We start from the raw sequence: 17,594 nt of genomic DNA, 5'->3' as shown, positions 1-17,594 counted from the left end.
CAGGGACCAGAACCCCAGAAACAACCAGTTTCTAAATCTCAGGCTATGCCAAGGCATGGGAGCAACCACATTCGGTTCACAGACAGTGTAAGCATCCATCAAGGGAAGGCTCCCTGTGGGCAACTGTCTCCCTAAGGACACACTGATGACAATTCTGACAAGCCAAAGGCTTTCTTCACCAAGAAAAGCTGGGGGCACATTCCTGAAACAGCAGGGAGCATAACTAGACTGCAGGAGCCCTGAGGATCCCTGTGTGTGCAGAGCCAGCCTCCAGCACTGTCCCAACAGCCAGCTACTAGTCAGGCCGGGAGGGAAAACACCAAAAAGTCACCTCTTACAAGGCTTTCAATGGCAAAGGCAGAGGACAGATGGAGATGGCAGCTGGCTTTAAAGAAACACCACACATCAGCAGCAGCAGAGAACTGATCCTGGATACTTGGAAGTCACGGTCACACTTGGGAGCTAAAATAGGATGCTTCCTGAAGTCTCCTCGGATGTACAGCACACACCAAGGGCAGGATGGGTATCGGCAGGTGATAAATAGGACAGGCTCACCTCATCTCCTTCCTCTCCTTTTTCCACTCCTGTAAAACCAGCTGTGACTCGGCGTCTCTGTGGACCTGCAGGGACATAAGCCAACAGTTTCCAGGGCTCTGCTTTCAAACACACTCATTAGCGTTAAGTTATTTAATGGGCAACTTTTCATGAAGGAATCCTTCCTCCTCCTTAAGTCTAACAGTTGGGCACCCACTTTCCCCAGTGAAAGCCTGGCTTGTTGACACACAGAGAAGCTCCAGCTGTCCAGTACTGGAAACCTAAGGTGTGGGCTGCTCTTATGTCAACCTGACACACAAACTAAAGTCATCTGAAAAGAGGGAACCTTGACTGAGAAAATGCATAAGATCCAGCTCTAAGGCATTTTCTTAATTAGTGATGGATGGGGGAGGGTCCAGGTCATGGTGGGTGGAGCCATCCCTGAGCTGGTGGTCCTGGGTTCTATAATAAAGCAGGCTGAGTAAGCCATGAGGAGCAAGTCAGGAAGCAGCTCCCCTCCGTGGCCTCTGCATCAGCTCCTGCCTCCAGGTTCCTGCTCTGCTTGAGTTCCTGTCCTGATTTCTTTTGGTGATGAACAGCGTCTTGGATGTACAAGCCAAATAAACCCTCCCCTCAACTTGTTTTTTGGTCATGGTGTCTTATTGAAGAAATAGAAACCCTAACAAGACACCCGGCTTAGGGCTGGAGTGAGGGTGCAGCAGACAGAGGCGCCTGCCACCAAGCCTGGTGATCTGAGCTCTATCCCCGTTGAAAGAAAAAAACCACCTCCCGAAAGATATCCTCTGACCTCACACAAATGAGGAGGTGTGCGAACACTATTGTGCACATATACCACTCTAAGACAAGTGTAGCTTAACCAAGAAAAATAGAAAATTATGAAGACATGAAACTTATTAAATGTTATATATAAACACATTACATACACATATGAAATGTGATGTGCCCATTACAAACATCTATTTTTTATTGGCTGTTTTCTTTATTTACATTTCAAATGTTACCCCCTTCCACAGTTTCTCCCCCTCAAGCCCCTATCCCATCCCCCCTGCTTCAATGAGGGTGTTCCCCCACCCACTTACCTACTCCCACCTCCCTGCCCTCGAATTACCCTACACTGGGGCATCGAGCCTTCACAGGACCAAGTGCCTCTTCTCCCATTGATGCCCGACAAGGCCATCCTCTGCTACATATGCAGCTGTAGCTATGGGCCCTCCCATGTATATACTTTGGTCAGTGGTTTAGTCCCTGGGAGCTCTGTGAGGGTCTGGTTGGTTGATAGTGTTGTTCTTTCTAAATATACATTTCATGATACCTACTGCCTCTCCTCCCTGAATAAGATTGCAGTGGTTGAGAAGTGGGCAAGGAGGGGGTGGTGGGCATGGTAGGCGTGGCAGTACACCCACAGATTCTAGCTAAGCCCATGACAGCTGGAAATGAGCACTGAATGAGCATATTTTAAACTAATTCGAGACAGGAGAGGAACAGTCTTAGTTTCTATATCCCTTAATGTTACTTTAGCTTCAATGGAAGGGAAATGTGACTTTCTGAGGAGTCAAAATGTAAGCAGATGGAAAAATAATTTGATGGACAAGCACCCTACAAGCCATTATGTGGCACACAAACAACCAGAGTCAAGGACTTACAACTGCAGGAGACACATGGTGCTGCCTCAATTCACCACCTTAGGCAACCTTAGGACTCAAAAGGACAAAACTATACAACAGACCATGTGCTTCCCACCTGACAGTCAAAGATCTGCTGCCCAGCTCAATAGTCAGCCAGACAAAACCTGTCCCGGCTGAGCCTAAGACTTGGATTTCTTGCCTGGTATCTGTCACCACCTAGGACGTAGCTGACACTGACAATATCCTATCTGTGCTCTACTGCAGCACCAGGGCCCTGAGCCTGCACCACTGTGAGCTTTGAGAGGGGTTCTATAGACATGTTTTTAGTTAGGGTTCACATTTATTTTATATGTGCATGGGTGTTTTGCCTGCAGGTATGTCTGTGCCTATCACATGCATGTAGTGCCTATGGTGACCAGAAGAGGGCATCAGATACCCAGGGACTATAATTACAGATGCCATGTGGGTGCTAGGAATTAACCTGAGACCTCTGCAAGAATAGCCAGTGCTCTTAACTCCTGAACCATCTCTTCAGCCCTGGTGTCCACATTTTACATTAACAAATTACCCACCACAGACTCTAGAGCTAAAATCCATAGGGTACCTCAAGGAACTTCTAGACATGCAAAATATGGGGAAGGGGAAGAGATGTGTGTGTGTGTGTGTGTGTGTGTGTGTGTGTGTGCTTGAGCATGCGTGCATGCCTGCGTGCCTGTGTTCATTCAGTGCCCACTGAATTCCAGGCTTCCCTGTGCCAGATACTGAAGACAAAGACACGACAGGCAAAAACAGGGCAGCCATTATGGGAACAGGCCACAGAAAACCCAAGGACAGCTCAATCTTCAGCCTCACCTCTGGCCACCCCTCCATCCTAGTCCATAAACTAGGCCCCTGGGACCTCACATAAGCAGGAAGGAGCTTGCTCACTAGAGATAAGGTGCTTATATCTCTGACATTCCTAAGCAGAAATGCTTACCTCCAAGGCATGGTCTTAGAAGGTCTGGTCTTAGGAGGGTAATTAACTCATGAGTGGGATGCTCTTACCAATGAGATCCTCGGCCTGATAAAGGAGACCTCAGAACTCTCCAACCTCTCTACCATATGAGGCCAGATCTTACCAACAGTGACAGCTGGCACCTCAGTCGGGGACTTCCAGAGCTGCAGGAAGCAGCTGGTACTTAAGCCACTGGTCTATGACAGACTGACAGCAGCCTGGTGTGAATGAGACGGAGCCACACCTGCCAGGGGAAGTCTCCAGGGTGGTGACTAGCCTGCCGAAGTGCCAAAACTAATCTCTTTCTCAAAGTAGCTGCCAGAAGCCATGCAAATTCTCCTCTGCACTTCCAGCCCTCAGGTGAACCCAGTGCAGGCTCTGTAGATGGAAAGAGCAGACTGGAAGATCCAAGTTCAAGCTCCAAGTCCAAGAACCGTCCTCCAGGTCAGCATTGCCAGAGATGGGGGAGACTGCGTGACAGCTGCCTCTGCTTCTCTACTACCAGTCCTGACTTTCTTAAGTTTTTTGTTTTTCTTGTACACTTTATTTACTTGGGGAGAGGGCATGTATGTGTCATCATGAGGAGATAAGAGGTCAGAGGCAAACTGCAGGATGGATTCTCTTCTGAGAATCCCAGTACTAAACTCAGGACACCACACGTGGCATCTTCATCCACTGAACCGGCTTACAGGTAAGCCCTGGTCCTGAAGTTAGAGGGCGCCCAAGGACGATGGTGGGACCCAGCGGACCGTGACCACAGGCTACCGGAGCAAATACAGAGCAGCTTTCCCAGGGCAGGGCCACCCTGCTCTGTGCCTGTCCTGAGACAGCTCTTCCTGGGCCTGGCTATGACACCCTCGCACCTACCCTCCAGGGCTTTCTCCATCACTGCATCGCATCAGCAATCTCCTCACCAAAACCCACGGCACCAGCATCAAATGTGCTTGTCCCCATGTGAGAAACCTACCCTCGTGTGCCATCCCTTCTCTACAAGGGACACTGTCAAACAAGCCTCAAGTATCAAGCCTATTTAAAGTGCTTGGGTCTAATTTATTAGTCACAATAATACTTTTTGTTCAGTTGGTGTTGATGTTAGTGTTGGTTTGGTCTTGGGTTTGGGTTTCCCTGGGTAGCTTTGGTTATCCCGGAACTCATTCTGTACACCAAGCTGGCCTCGAACTCACAGAAACCCACCTGCCTCTGCCTCTGCCTCTTAAGTGCTAGGATAAAAGGCATGCACCACCACTGCCTAGAAATATTATTTATTATTACTTAATTATTTATTAAATTATTACAGTTATTTATTTCACTGAGCAGCTAACATGGGAAGACTAACCACAAACCCTCAGGCACTTATCCGTCTTTCTCTCCATAGCTGTCACTCAATAGAACCAGCTCTGCGTGGATAAAACATGGCTCCGCCCCCTGTCTGGTCAGGATACTGCAAGCAGGCCAGCCCAGCAGCTGATACCAGGTCAGCCAGATTCAGGTGGCAAGCATTCCACTGCCTGCTTGAGAACTGATGAATGAGGCTCTTTATAAAACTGGGGCTGAGAAACAAAAGAATCATTTCATCACACACCAAAATGACACAGAATCTGTATTTCAGCGTCTGTGGCTTATTGGGACAGCTAAAGCCATTCTGCTCACTCTACCTATGGCTGTACTGAGAAAAACTGAGTGCTTATGACATAGTCCACAGCCCACACACCCTATAATATCCGCTTTCTGGCCTTTAAAGAAATTTGTCGCCCGTATGCGGTCTGAACGGCCTCCTGCAAAGGTCTACAGTCACCAGCTCTATTAGCAGCAGTCATACCCATTTTAAACGTACTTCATGACTAAGGAGAAACTTCTATTCTTCTGCGTAACTCATCAGACTTAACTCCAAATGACTCTGCTGCTCTTCCTCAAATTAAACCCAATCTCCCAGGACATGTTTTCTTAATAATAGGATCCATTCTCTGAAACTAACCACCACAGGAGCGTTCTAGATAATGGAATTTTCCAGACTGGGGCTGTGGTGCTGAGGGCCGGGCAGTGAGAAAAGACATTCATCTGGATGTTTAGCTGACAGCCCACCTCTTGAAATGTGGTACCAATGAGGGCGTCAATGCACCAGAGCTTGAGGGGACCAGGCAGGTGAAGACCAGAGGGCTAAACACCAGAGTGAGGCCAGCATCAGGGATTTCTCTACTGAGCTCAGGGAATCTCTGGATGGACATGTGCAGGCTGTGATCTCAGGCTTGTCCCAGAGAGCCGAGAGGAGGAAATGAACACAAGGGTCTAGCCTTCAGTCAGTCAGACTTCACAGCTACATGGCTTCATACTACAGACTACTCTATAATGAGAAGTTACTTTCTCTCTCAGCCTCAGTTTTCTCTCCTATAAAACCAGGGTAGAAATATACATGCTATTTCCCCTTTCTTACTTCCCTAACCAAGTCTTGTGTAATTCATTCCATATGTCACAGAAATATTGTCAAGGCTACCCATTCTCTTAACCAAGGCTACCTAGTCTCTTAGCCATCAAGCATTTTTCATAGGCCAGAAAGGAAAATAAACAAAACCTGTTTCCAGAGCCATGTGCCACGCGGTCACTACAGTCATGACATGCAGGTCACTTGTGAGTCTGATCAGATGCACAGTCACGGAAAGGGTGCAAGTCAGGCAGAAGCTACCTCCCTTATCCTCAGGGCACGTCCCCAAACCCTTATAACCTAAAATCGTGGGCACTATCAAACCCTATATATACTGTTTTTCCTATCTGTGCATACCTATACTAAAGATCGATTTATAAATAAGGCACAAAATAAGGAATCAATACCTAATAATAAACACAGGAGCTTTAACAATATTCTGCAAATATTACTTCAAACTTATGAATTGTTTGGTTCCAAATTTTCCCATTTCCTATTTCTGGACTACTTAACCATAGGCAGCTTAACTCAAAACACAGAAAGAGAGCCCGTACGTAAGACTATCACAGACGCTCAGCTCAGCCTGACAACCCCTAAGGAAGCAAGCACTTCCAAGTGGCTCAGCAAAGCCCAGACTTAGGCATCACAGCCTAAAGTTGAGCCTCTATACATCATTTTATGCTCTCAAAACCCTGCAGCCTGGTTCTCCAATGGAAAGGTTGCACCTGCACACAGGACAGCTGCCAGCACCAAGGGACTGCTGTGCACTGCGCAAGCCTCTGGCATAATGGCGGCCACAGAAGGAACAGCTACCACCACCACGCCAGCAATGTGACACGGCCACAGGCTCAGCTGCATTAGCCCAGACTTGACATCCGGTATTTTTAGAAAATCATCTCACAGCACACACAGTAAAGAAAGCAAAACAAACCGTCTGGTCAGAAGAGCCAAGAGCCAAGCTCTCGAGAGCCTACCAGAACCAGCCTGGAGGACGTGCAGGGCCCCATGTGCTGGAATGTATACCCTGGGAGAGAGGACCTGGCCTGGCCTGGCCTGCCCTGCCTCTCCTCAAAGCTTGGCAGGAGAAGCTGTGGGCAGCTGGCCATGACCAGAGCTGCAGGTGTGCCAGCCAAGAGTGAAAGTCTGTACCACTCAATCTAAAGTCTTGATTCACTCACACAGCATGGTAGGTAGAGCAGAATAAAGAGAGAATACAGGTGACTCATGAGATGGGGTAGGAACAGCCCTGAACAGCTGTCACAGGTATTGAGAGGGGCGATATCCTGGCCTAGGAAGTAAGCCTAACAAATGCTCCTGTCTTAACCGCCCCACGCTGGCTGCATGAATTATCACTGAAGTTGAGAAAACAGCTAATCACTGATCACGTTGCCACTAGAGGCTGACCCAGGATCTCAGCTGGCTCTGCAACTCTTTGGTACCTAGGATAGCATTCCAAAAGATCCTTCTGGGGAAACTGAGGCCGGTGCAGGAAAGTCCTCTGGTAATCTAAAGGCAAGGAGGGTGGCCAAGCATAACAGTGGGGCCCAATGAGCCAATTTGCACCAACAATAGCACAAAAATAGCGTCCACCTTTAAGACTCTGCGGAAGCTCTTGATGGCTCTCAGGAACATTCGTAAGGGTCCCATCAAGGAGAAAGGACAAACAAACAAAATAACCACGGGCAGATCTACACTCTGCTGAGAACAACTTAAACCTTACACTTCATAATTACACACAAAACTCAGGACATCTTTTGATCTGCAATTATCTTCAGGCTTAAAGGGGAAAAAAATGAAAGAAAACAAAACAAGAACCACAGCCAACCTGCATCTGCTCCAGGAGCCCCGTCAAGGTCTGCAGCCAGGTCATGGTCTGGATGTACTGCTCCGTGTTCATGATCCTGAGCTCGGAACGAAGCTCGGGGATGATCGCTCCAGTGCGCCAGCCATGCTTGAGGGTCAGATCCTGATCACAGAAACCACAGGGCAGGTGCTCCCTCAGTCCCCACGGAACTCAACACCATGCTACCTTTCCCAGGGATCTGCTCAATCACTCCTTAATTGTAATGGTCAGTCATTAACCAAGTTGAATTCGATGAATTACACTTAATTAAAACCAAACTGGCCCCGGGCTTTGACCATGTCACCCAGAGAAAGTTCCTGTTCTGGAAATAATGGCTGTGATTCACAGCTGCTTCAGAAACGGGGAGGGAGAGGTAAGGGGGGGGGGACCACTAACCACGGTCTGTGGGGAAAAACAAAACAAAACATGGTCTGTGAGATCAGGGTCAGGCTCAACTCAAATGCTCTGAATGGTCCTCATTCAAACTGAGTGAGGGGCCCCTGGAATCCTAGATCAAGGTTTCCATGAGAAGCAGACTTATAAGAGGACCAGGAAAGGAGACCAGTGGTACAGCATCTGCCTGGCTGCAAAAGGTCCTGGCCTCAACCCTAGCATTGCACATGTGTAGGGAATATCCTTTATTCAATAAATACTGCAGCACTCCCCAGACCTCTGGGGCACACCCACCAGGGCCAGGCTAAGAAGCTGGGAGCATTCAGGCATACTCTGGAAGTTTTCTGACATTGATAAAAGGGCATTTAGCATATCATAGTGCTTTCAATAGTTCTATTGCAATGTTTCTGACTAAATCTTTAAGTACATTTCTAATTTCCATCATCTCAAAGAGAAAAACAAAACTATTTTTTCACAACTCTACTGTCTCCTGTTTTGTAAAAGGGAGACTTTCAAAACTGTGACCCACTCTGAGTTTCTAAAAAACAGCGCCCCCCACTGGGGAAAAGGGCTCCTCACCGCCAGATCGCTGTAGATGTGGTCACCAAAATACAGTACTTTGGATCCTCTCCATCCAGTGAGCTTCAAAAATTCATACAAATTACCCTGCAACAGAAGAGGAGTGCAGATCAATTACAGGTCAGAAACTCAGGAGCCTGTAGTCTACGATACCTGCTTTAAAACTTGGAAAAATTGTTTTTAACTCTTATGATTTATTTTAAACATCAACAAAAAAAAGCTAAAAGCACACTCATGGAAAAATCTTTCAGACTTTTCTTTGATGCCAAATGTACTCTGAAAAAATGTCACTGTCAGGCATGATGATGGTGTTAGACTTTAATCCCTGCATTCAAGAGGCAAAGTCAGGCGGATCTCTGTGAGTTCGAGGCCAACCTGATCTACATATTCCAGGCTGGCAAGGACGACATAGTGAGATGGTCTCAAAAACAACAAAAAGAACAGTTCAGATTTCATAAGCCCCTCTGTACTTATCTCTACACTAACTAAACATGCCGAGATCATTATTCTATATAAATGCCTTTTAATTTTATTATAATTACCACAGTTGATTTCTTCTGCCAATTCCCTGATGGTGAACATTCACAGTGTCACCTATTTTGTAAACAGTCTCGCAGAAAGTTCTATGAGTCACGTCTAAATCTTCCGACTTGTTAGGAGTAAAACGTCTGAATTAAAACTAATTTTTTATGGCCTAGAGAATACACTCACTACTAAATCCAGCAGGCCATTACAAACCCACCAAGAATGTTCAGTCAAGAAAACAGCTCTGGCGTCATAAAAATGACCAGCCATGGTTCAAGCTTCTGACAGCCTTATTCCATGCCCAGGTATTTAAAACTGCACATGAAATCTTTCTCATCTGGACATACATTGGGTGAATAATAGACCAAGATTAATGCTCCTCAAAGAGACATCTCTGAGGTTTACTATTTGACACTTTACATTTTATAGAGAGTAATGCTTTAAATGATATATTTTTTTTAACAGCCAGCTTTGAGTTACTCTGAAGTTATAATCTCTTAGTCAATGGTTCCAGCTGTTCCAAGCACCTGGCCAGTCCCAGTACCCACAACCTGGGACCACAAAGCAAAGCAACAGGAAGACACTGGGGAAGGCGTGGATACCTGCTTGTAAATCTGGCCTTTCTGCAGCTTGTGGATTTTATCCCAGAGTAGGACACCTTTCTCATTCACCTTTCGGAAAGGCCTAGCAACGGAAGGAAAAGGGACATGTTACTAGAATACATGGTAACAGTGAAAGCTCTCTGCTGCACAAGAGACTAAGTGGGGAGTCACTGAGAGCAGAAAGGAGCTAGCTCTTGAACTCCAAACCCCACTGCATCCCCTGGCCCAGGTCACCCACTCCATTCCACACTACACAGCCACACTGCATTCCCTGGCCCAGGTCACCTCATTCCACACTATGCAGGCCCCACTACAAACCCACTACACACAAGGAAAACAAGAAAAAAATAATCCTAAGGGCCAACCACCCTTGGCAAGCACAAGCCCTTTAGTCAGGTTTCCTTCCCAAGGACGGCAGTCCTCAACCTTCCTAATGCGCTACTCTTTAATACTATAGTGACTCTCAACCATAAAATCCTTTTCATTGCTACTTCATAACTGTTATTTTGTTACTGTTATGAATCTTAAAGTAGATATCTGATAGGTGACTCTGTGTGAAAGGTCACAACCTGCTGCCCTAAGACATGTGGCAGGGCAGCAAGAATCTGCTTCCCAGGGCAAAGACTGCAGGAACACTGCTGCCTGCAGACATTATGGGAGGAACTCTGGCATCCTGGGTCAAATGCCAGGTGGGAGCAGAGCTGTCCAGTCCTTCACCCCAGGGCATAGCCAGAGGGGCTCAGAGCATCTTTTTGGGTTGTTTCTCCAATCACAGAAATAGAAACTCACTGTAGGTATCAGAACCCACTTTCCCTTTTGTGAGGAACATGAAGATCATTTTGTACACTTTTATTTATATCTCTCTTCCTTTGATCCTGTCAGCAACCTCTCCTGTGACATCATAGTCTGAAACACATTAGCAGTAAGATATGCTGGCGACTTTTGCTTATAGCCAAGTTTGGCATCTTTAGTGGCTGTGTAACATTCCCTCACATGGATGCTCTGAGTAATGAGCCATCCTCAACTGTTGGCTTCAATAAACAACAGAAGGAAAGGGAATGTCTCAGCCAATGTTCCAAACATCCAGAAAAAAGAAGTGGGGAGGAACCAGTGCTAGGCTGAGTCCCTCCCAGGAAGAGCCCAGGCCCTACCCCTCCACCTCGGATTAACCGTTCCAAGAGTCTGGGTATAGGGAGGCCCAGGCTTCACAGGAACTTGATGAGGGCGGTAGAGGCAACATGGCCAGCGTGTAGCTTCTGACCACACTCAAGACTCAGTCTCTTTCTCTATGCTTGGGTCTTGAGCTTGCCTCTTCTTCCCAGAGTCACGGTGACTCTGAGAACTTAGCACCCCAATGGTACACATGCTGCCCTAACTTCAAACACAGACACATTAGGATCCCTGGAACTACCCACAGATCTAGGTCACCAGCTACAGATCGGGGAAGGTTTGGGAAAACCCTTCCCAAACTGAGCCATAGACAGACAGAACAATTCCTAGAATGCTATCTATAGTAAGGATCTTCAACTATGTGGGCCTCTAGGAGTTGGCCACCTAGTTAGTCTGAACCTAGGGTAGAGGACAGTTTAATACTCTTGCACTGGTCCTGACCTCTTCCCTCCCCCTCCCCAAAACTCCAGAGGCAGGAGGACCTTATGTAAGACACGGCTGAGACCTGTCCTGGGATGCAGAGAACTCTGCAAAATCCAACTGCAATTTGAAACGCACCAATTAGCTGTTCTAAGAGCTGCCACCAGGCAGTCTGGCATTGGTGGTGTTCCTTACACCCCATGAGGCACCCGGAGCCCATGCCTACTTTGCTGTGTGGTATTAATCCTTGTTCTCCGTTGTAGTCTCAGTTTCTAAAGCCTGACTCAGAACTGCAGCAGCCCACACTCAACTGAGAACACTGTCTGCTATGTGCCCATCCCGCTGTTCCTGAAGTGTTAGACAGGCTACACATCAGAAGCTATGTCTCCGATGCTTGTGATCCTGTGACTGGCTCTCACTATGGCATGCTATGCCTGTGTTCACAAGTACAGTCAAGTCCCCCAATAGACCGTCCCTCACCTCCGCTTGTCATTGAAGAAGTTGGGTTTCTCGGCCTGAACTATGACCACATCAAACAGGTCTCGCCAGTCCTTCCCCACGATGTACCGCATCCCTTTGTCTCTGGAACAAGGCAGCCAGGTGAGCTGACATCAAAGGGATGAACTGTTTTTATTTTCTTGCAAACTATTTCTTTCCAGCTACTAAGACGAATGGCACTTGACCCACAAGCCACCAGCTGGTGAGGGAAGACAGAACTTACACAAAGCTACTTGGGCTATTGGTAATGAGGAACATCTTCTTGCCGTGGGCAGCCAGTTTAGCCAACACTGCACGGGTCTGATCAGCATAACAGATGTACTTTTCTATGGATGAGAAAGACATTCACACAGTCAGGATGGAATCAGGCCCTCTGCAGGTACTTACGAAATGGGTACCTGGGGTAAGCAGTGTCCTAGGCACAGTGGGGAAACTTTGGTCCCAGGGAAGGTTGATTCTGGAAAGTATGTGAATGCCCAGGGCACAGGAAACAAGAGACCACCCCTCCCACCCCCACACCCCATTGAAGGGAAGGATCATATGGTACAGCTTCTTAGACTGACAGACACCAAGTTCTAGAACAGAAAGCAGACATCTACACTGCCAGGATCAGGGGCCTTTAGCAATCCTCAGGAAACGCCTGTGGTCCCTGCTCAGCCCCTGGGGTGAGATGTTTAAACGCCCACACAGCAACACAGAGAATGCAGTCATACATACCAATATCCGCTTCGATTGCTCGGTACATTATCCCTTTGATGTGGACATCCCTTATGGAGTCCTGTGAAAAGGCAGATTCGTCATCAGTGAAACGCTGAGGGAGCCGGAGTTAGTGCCGCTAGCACAGCTTCAGGGCTCACTTCCTGCCAGTCCACGGTCTACACATCCCAACACTAGCCCACTTAGCCCAGGAAGCCTCTAGGGAACGCTGTGTTTCCACAGTGACAGAGGCTGTTGCCAATACAATTTCCAAGCGCCTCCTTTGAAAAGGTCGTTTGTGTAAGTCTGAATGAGGTCTCACATGACAAAGAGCAGTTTACATGCAGGATGATCAACAGAGGGCAGACAGCCTGCATGAAGGGAGTCCCTGCCCTCCATCCTCATGCCCTTCCTTCCTCATCTCTGCATGCAAACAGTTCTGTAAGGCCAGGCAAAGGCAGGGGGACAAAGTCGCCTCCTCTCTCCATACAGCAACAGGCCAACTGGCAGAGGCAGGAAAGAGGAGGAGACATAAAGTCCACTGCAGGCTTGAGGGCTGTGCCAGAATGGTGTCACCAGACGTCACTGCAGAGCTCTGCTTCCAGGGTGGGGGATGTCTAGCAGGCCTTTTTAGATTCCTGGAGTGCCAGGAAACTTTCTGGTACCAGTAGCAGGGTCCTAAGTCTCGTCAGTGGATTTCTGTCAGAGTGGACCACTCTGGGCTATAAACATCATCTCAGTTACCTTCAACACACACTCACTTCAGTTTTATCCAACACACAAGGCAATGAATGGTTAAATGCAAGCCAAGAATGGATTAAGAATCTAGGCCCTGCTGTGTGATGTTGGGCAAGGCAGTCAAGGTTTCTGTGCTCAGTGTCTTTAAACTGGGGTAACAAATAGTAGCATCGATGCAAAGGCTTGAAGAGTAAACATAAAATCGTCAGAATGGGGGCAGGGAATGGAATATGGAGTATAAAAAATAAATTAATTTTAAAAAAAGAAAAAATAATTAATGAAAACAAAGTTCTTCTGTTCTCTGTATCAATTTAATGCAAAACTCTGGAATATATTAAATCCTTAAAGTGCTTTTTGAAAAAAATTAATAAAGATTATTTGGCTGTCAAAAACAAAACAAAAGAAACCACGTCAGAACAGAGTCTAGAACATCATAAACTCTATGCAAGCCCTTGCTGTTGGAGGCGGCAATCCTTAGAGGAAAAACTGAACCTTCACATAAACCTCTCTCCTCTGCTGCAAGTGAGTCTTAAATATAGTGTCTGTGTGTTCAAAAGGAGAGCTAAAAACTAAATATTGAAACTTAGCCCAATTTTTATCAAAGCAATGCTGAGAAAGTACAGAGCGCCCTCAACTCCAAAACCCTGAAATCAGGACAGTAAAAATTTCCATTGGATGAGGGAACTCAAAAGATGGCTCAATGGTTAAGAGCCCTGACTGCTCTTCCAGAGGGCCTGGGTTTAATTAACAACCATGTGGTAGTCCACAACAGACTAAGGCACCAGGTACACACACAGTACACAGACATACATGTAGACAAAACACGCCCCTCCCCCCCCCCACACACACACACACATACACAGAGCTAGGCATAGTGGTGCTAGCCTTTAATCCTAGCACTCAGGAGGTAGAAGCACTCTCTGTGAGTTCAAGGCCAGCCTGATCTACATATCAAGTTCCAGAACAGCCAGGGCTACACAGAGGGAGGGACCCTGTCTCAAAAAAATTAAAACAACAAAATGTACACTGGCCATGGGTATACAATATTTTGGTATAGAAACATGTATCTTTGGGAGCCTGAGAGATGGCTCAGTGGTTACAAGTGCTGACTGTTCTTCCAGAGGTCCTGAGTTCAATTCCCAGCAACCACAAAGTAACTCACAACCATCTGTAATGGGATCTGATGCCCTACACACATAAAACAAATAAATTAATCTTAAAAAAAAAAGATTTTTAAAAAAGAAATCTGTATCTTTAAAAATATATAACTATTTTAATTAGTTGTCTCCTGCTAAATGAGTCTCACTGGCCATATCATCCACATGTAAGGATAGGCCCTAGCATAGCTGTGGATGGCCAATGCAAAATGACCTCAATGGTGGGATTGCTGTAGACTTTTGTCTCATTGCTTTATTCGGGCATGTTTTATCTTAACTGGTCTTTTTTTTTTTTTTTTTTTTTTTTTTGGTTTTTCGAGACAGGGTTTCTCTGTTGTAGCCCTGGCTGTCCTGGCACTCACTTTGTAGACCAGGCTGGCCTCTAACTCAGAAATCTGCCTGCCTCTGCCTCCCGAGTGCTGGGATTAAAGGCGTGCGCCACCACGCCCGGCCTTAACTGGTCTTTTGTCTGTAAATTATGATTTCTGGTCTCGTGTTCTTATGGAATTCAGCGATGTGTATGTGTTTCTTCTATTTTTTTTAACTCTTTTCTTTTGTTGTTAGCCTCTAAATAGAGGAAAAAAGGAGTTGGGGGAGGGGAGGGAGGAAGGGAAGTCATGATCGTAATATATTGTTTGAAAAATATTTTCAATTAAAGGAAATTGTGGCTATGGCAGATACGGGAGTACAAGCCTATAATCCCAGCACTTAGGATACAGACGCAGGCAGATCTTTGTGGATATGAGAAAAAAGGTTCCCTATTAACCAATCTCTCCCTGCCCCACCCCCAGCCTCATCCCTGGGCATCTTGATGGGGTACAGTGAACACCAAAGCACACCGTATCCCATAAAGATGTGTGATCATGTTTGAAATTAAGTATTGAAAAGGGGCTCTCACTGGGCGTGGTGGCGCACGCCTTTAATCCCAGTACTCAGGAGGCAAAGGCAGGCGGATTTCTGAGTTCGAGGCCAGCCTGGTCTACAAAGTGAGTTCCAGTTCAGCCAGGGCTACACAGAGAAACCCTGTCTCAAAAAACCAAAAAAAAAAAAAGGGGGGGGAGGGGTCTCTCTGGGTGACTTCTGCCTCACAAGAAATGGGGCAGGGACAGTGGCCTCTCCTGTGTGAAGGAGATAACCTCCGCATGGCAGGCTCAGGTAAGAGGGTAGGCAGGACTGCCAGAGGATTAGAGAAGTCCAGGTCACAGCGGGCACATCTGTGATAGAGCATGCTGCCCCTATTGTCCCAAATTCTGAAACAGATGTGTCCCTTTATGACCTCCACTGTCAATCGCAGAGACAAATGAGCCCAGAGCGGGACTACCCGAACTCCCGCCACCACACACACACACACACACACACACACACACACACCCCTAGATAGTAGCTGGCCTTCTCTGAACTCCCCCTGCCCTCTGCCCTCACCTTGACGTCTTTGTACAAGTGCACAGGCTCATAGTCAATGTTGTTCTTCAGGAAGTGCTCGTTCACACAGGACAGCAGGGTCATCTCGGGCAGCGAGAAGATATCCATGAACTGCTTCATGGTGTTCCCATGAGAACTCTGCAGAGGGAAGGCAGGCTTAGCAATGCAGACCCGGGTAACCAGGTGACAATCAGCAGGAGGCTACCAGGAAGTCAGGGGTTTCCAGGAACCCACACTTGGCTTCCTCTGTACAGAGGGACCTTCTACCAGTGAGATGGTAATATGTTCCCTTGTCCCTGAGCCTCAGTGTAAGCGAGTCTCTATGGATACTCCCTCCCTGGTGCCTTTCCTTCTTTCCCTCTCTGCTCCACCCCCCCCACCCCGCCCTCACAATCACTTCCCACTCCCTCTCAGGAGATCACGGAGGTGAGGAAAGCTGGCGGCAGGCCCAGGCAAAGGTCCCAGAATGCTTCAGCCCACCTCAGGACATACATCTCCTTTGACAGCCCCTAGTGACTTAGACCAAAGGGCGGGGTCACACCTGCTCAGGGATGACAACAAATGGGGTAGATAAGAAAAGATGGAAAGACCGTCCACCAGAGAGGGAGAAATCACAGAAGATGGGGTGTCAGCAAGCAAGAGCCCACAGTGGCTCTTCAGCACTGTAATCTCTCACATCTACAATCCCTTCAGGATTCCACCAATCACACACAGCAGGCGAGCCCAACAGCTATAAGGGCCCCTTCCCCAAAATGTCATGAGCTCAAGGCTAGGCTCTTACCGCTGGTGCTACTGCAAAGTCACCGGATCGTAAGGCTGTTAACTGCATCAGGAGAGTAATGTCCTGACTGACTCACAGCTGACTTCCAGGAAGCAGGGCCCAGCCTCAGGAAGCAGATGTATCCCTGCCCCAAACTCTTCTCTTTCTCCCTCCCTCTGCTCCCCGTTTCCACCCTCCACACCCTACTAAGGAATGTTCTGGCTCACTATAGACCTGAATGCCCCAGAACCAAGACCTCTAAAACCAGAAGTCAAAGTAGTCCTTCCTCCCTAAAATGTTTCCCAGCCACAAAACTACCAAATAGAGGAGAAAGACGGCTGCTTTAGGTGACCCAGTGGCTTTCCTTACCTTTCCATAAAAGTCACTCATCTGCTCCAAGGGCACGTGGGACCCCTCATACATGTCTATGACTTCTTCATCAGGGACAACACTGAGGCCTCTGCAAAAAATACAGACGCTCAACAAAGAGAAAGACTCTGGGCTTCCATCTACTGATGGGGTTTTCCACTATGGCAGGAGACTTGTTATCACCATGAGACATGCCACAGCAGCAGCTGTAGCCAGTGGGTGGGATGTTACTGTTTGGCCCCTGTTACTAACAGGCTCCAGATTTACACCAAGCAGTGGTGGTGGGCGCCTTTAGTCCCAGCACTCAGGAGGCAGAGGCAGGCAGACCTCTGGGTTCCAGGACAGTCTGGTCTACAGAGTTGCAGGGCAGCCGGTACTACACAGAGAAGCACTGTCTCAGAAAACAACAACAAACAAAACAGATTTACAGCAGTAACTCATCCTACATCACACCTCTGACAGGCCAAGGAGGGGGCTACATCTGGATGCTCAACTGCTTGTCACCCGTCCTAGGAGTCGGTGTTCTTCCTACAGAAGAACACAGAAGGGTCATGTGTCTTCCTCAGAGTTAGCAAAGCAGGAAGCAGCAGTGTGTCAGGATTGAAATCCTGGGTCTCTACAGCTCTCAGCCCACTGTGATGGAAGGCTTCCCAAGGACTTGCTCTGGGCTGGAGTGTTTCACACATGTGAGCAGTTATTCCTGTTCTAACTCATTCTTCTTCCTCCATTACTGTCCCCTATGTAGAGTGCCGAGGTGGAAAAAGTCACACAGGAGTCACTCAACATAGGGAACAAAGTAGATTATACCCACCACCCAAGGCAGGCAGGC

The 17,594-nt window shown here is 47.5% G+C and overlaps 1 protein-coding gene across 1 annotated transcript in view; it reads right to left on the bottom strand.

Moving 5' to 3' along the window:
* The window catches only part of Nt5dc3 (5'-nucleotidase domain containing 3), a 54,811-nt gene that overhangs the window by 6,087 nt on the left and 31,130 nt on the right, over window positions 1-17,594 (bottom strand). Inside the window, exons 5-13 of the mRNA XM_021174524.3 lie at window positions 16,766-16,856; window positions 15,637-15,774; window positions 12,341-12,401; window positions 11,847-11,949; window positions 11,606-11,707; window positions 9,536-9,617; window positions 8,409-8,495; window positions 7,419-7,559; window positions 556-620 (exon numbers count right to left, since the gene is read on the bottom strand). Of these exons, the coding sequence (XP_021030183.1) occupies window positions 556-620; window positions 7,419-7,559; window positions 8,409-8,495; window positions 9,536-9,617; window positions 11,606-11,707; window positions 11,847-11,949; window positions 12,341-12,401; window positions 15,637-15,774; window positions 16,766-16,856 (870 nt within the window). The remainder of the gene's footprint in view (window positions 1-555; window positions 621-7,418; window positions 7,560-8,408; window positions 8,496-9,535; window positions 9,618-11,605; window positions 11,708-11,846; window positions 11,950-12,340; window positions 12,402-15,636; window positions 15,775-16,765; window positions 16,857-17,594) is intronic.

This window comes from Mus caroli, unplaced genomic scaffold (assembly GCF_978045245.1).
Source record: "Mus caroli unplaced genomic scaffold, Mus_caroli_1 scaffold_9, whole genome shotgun sequence".
Taxonomy (NCBI): domain Eukaryota; kingdom Metazoa; phylum Chordata; class Mammalia; order Rodentia; family Muridae; genus Mus; species Mus caroli.
The sequence above is the reverse complement of the archived record's forward strand: the minus strand, read 5'-3'. Positions and strand labels throughout refer to the sequence as shown.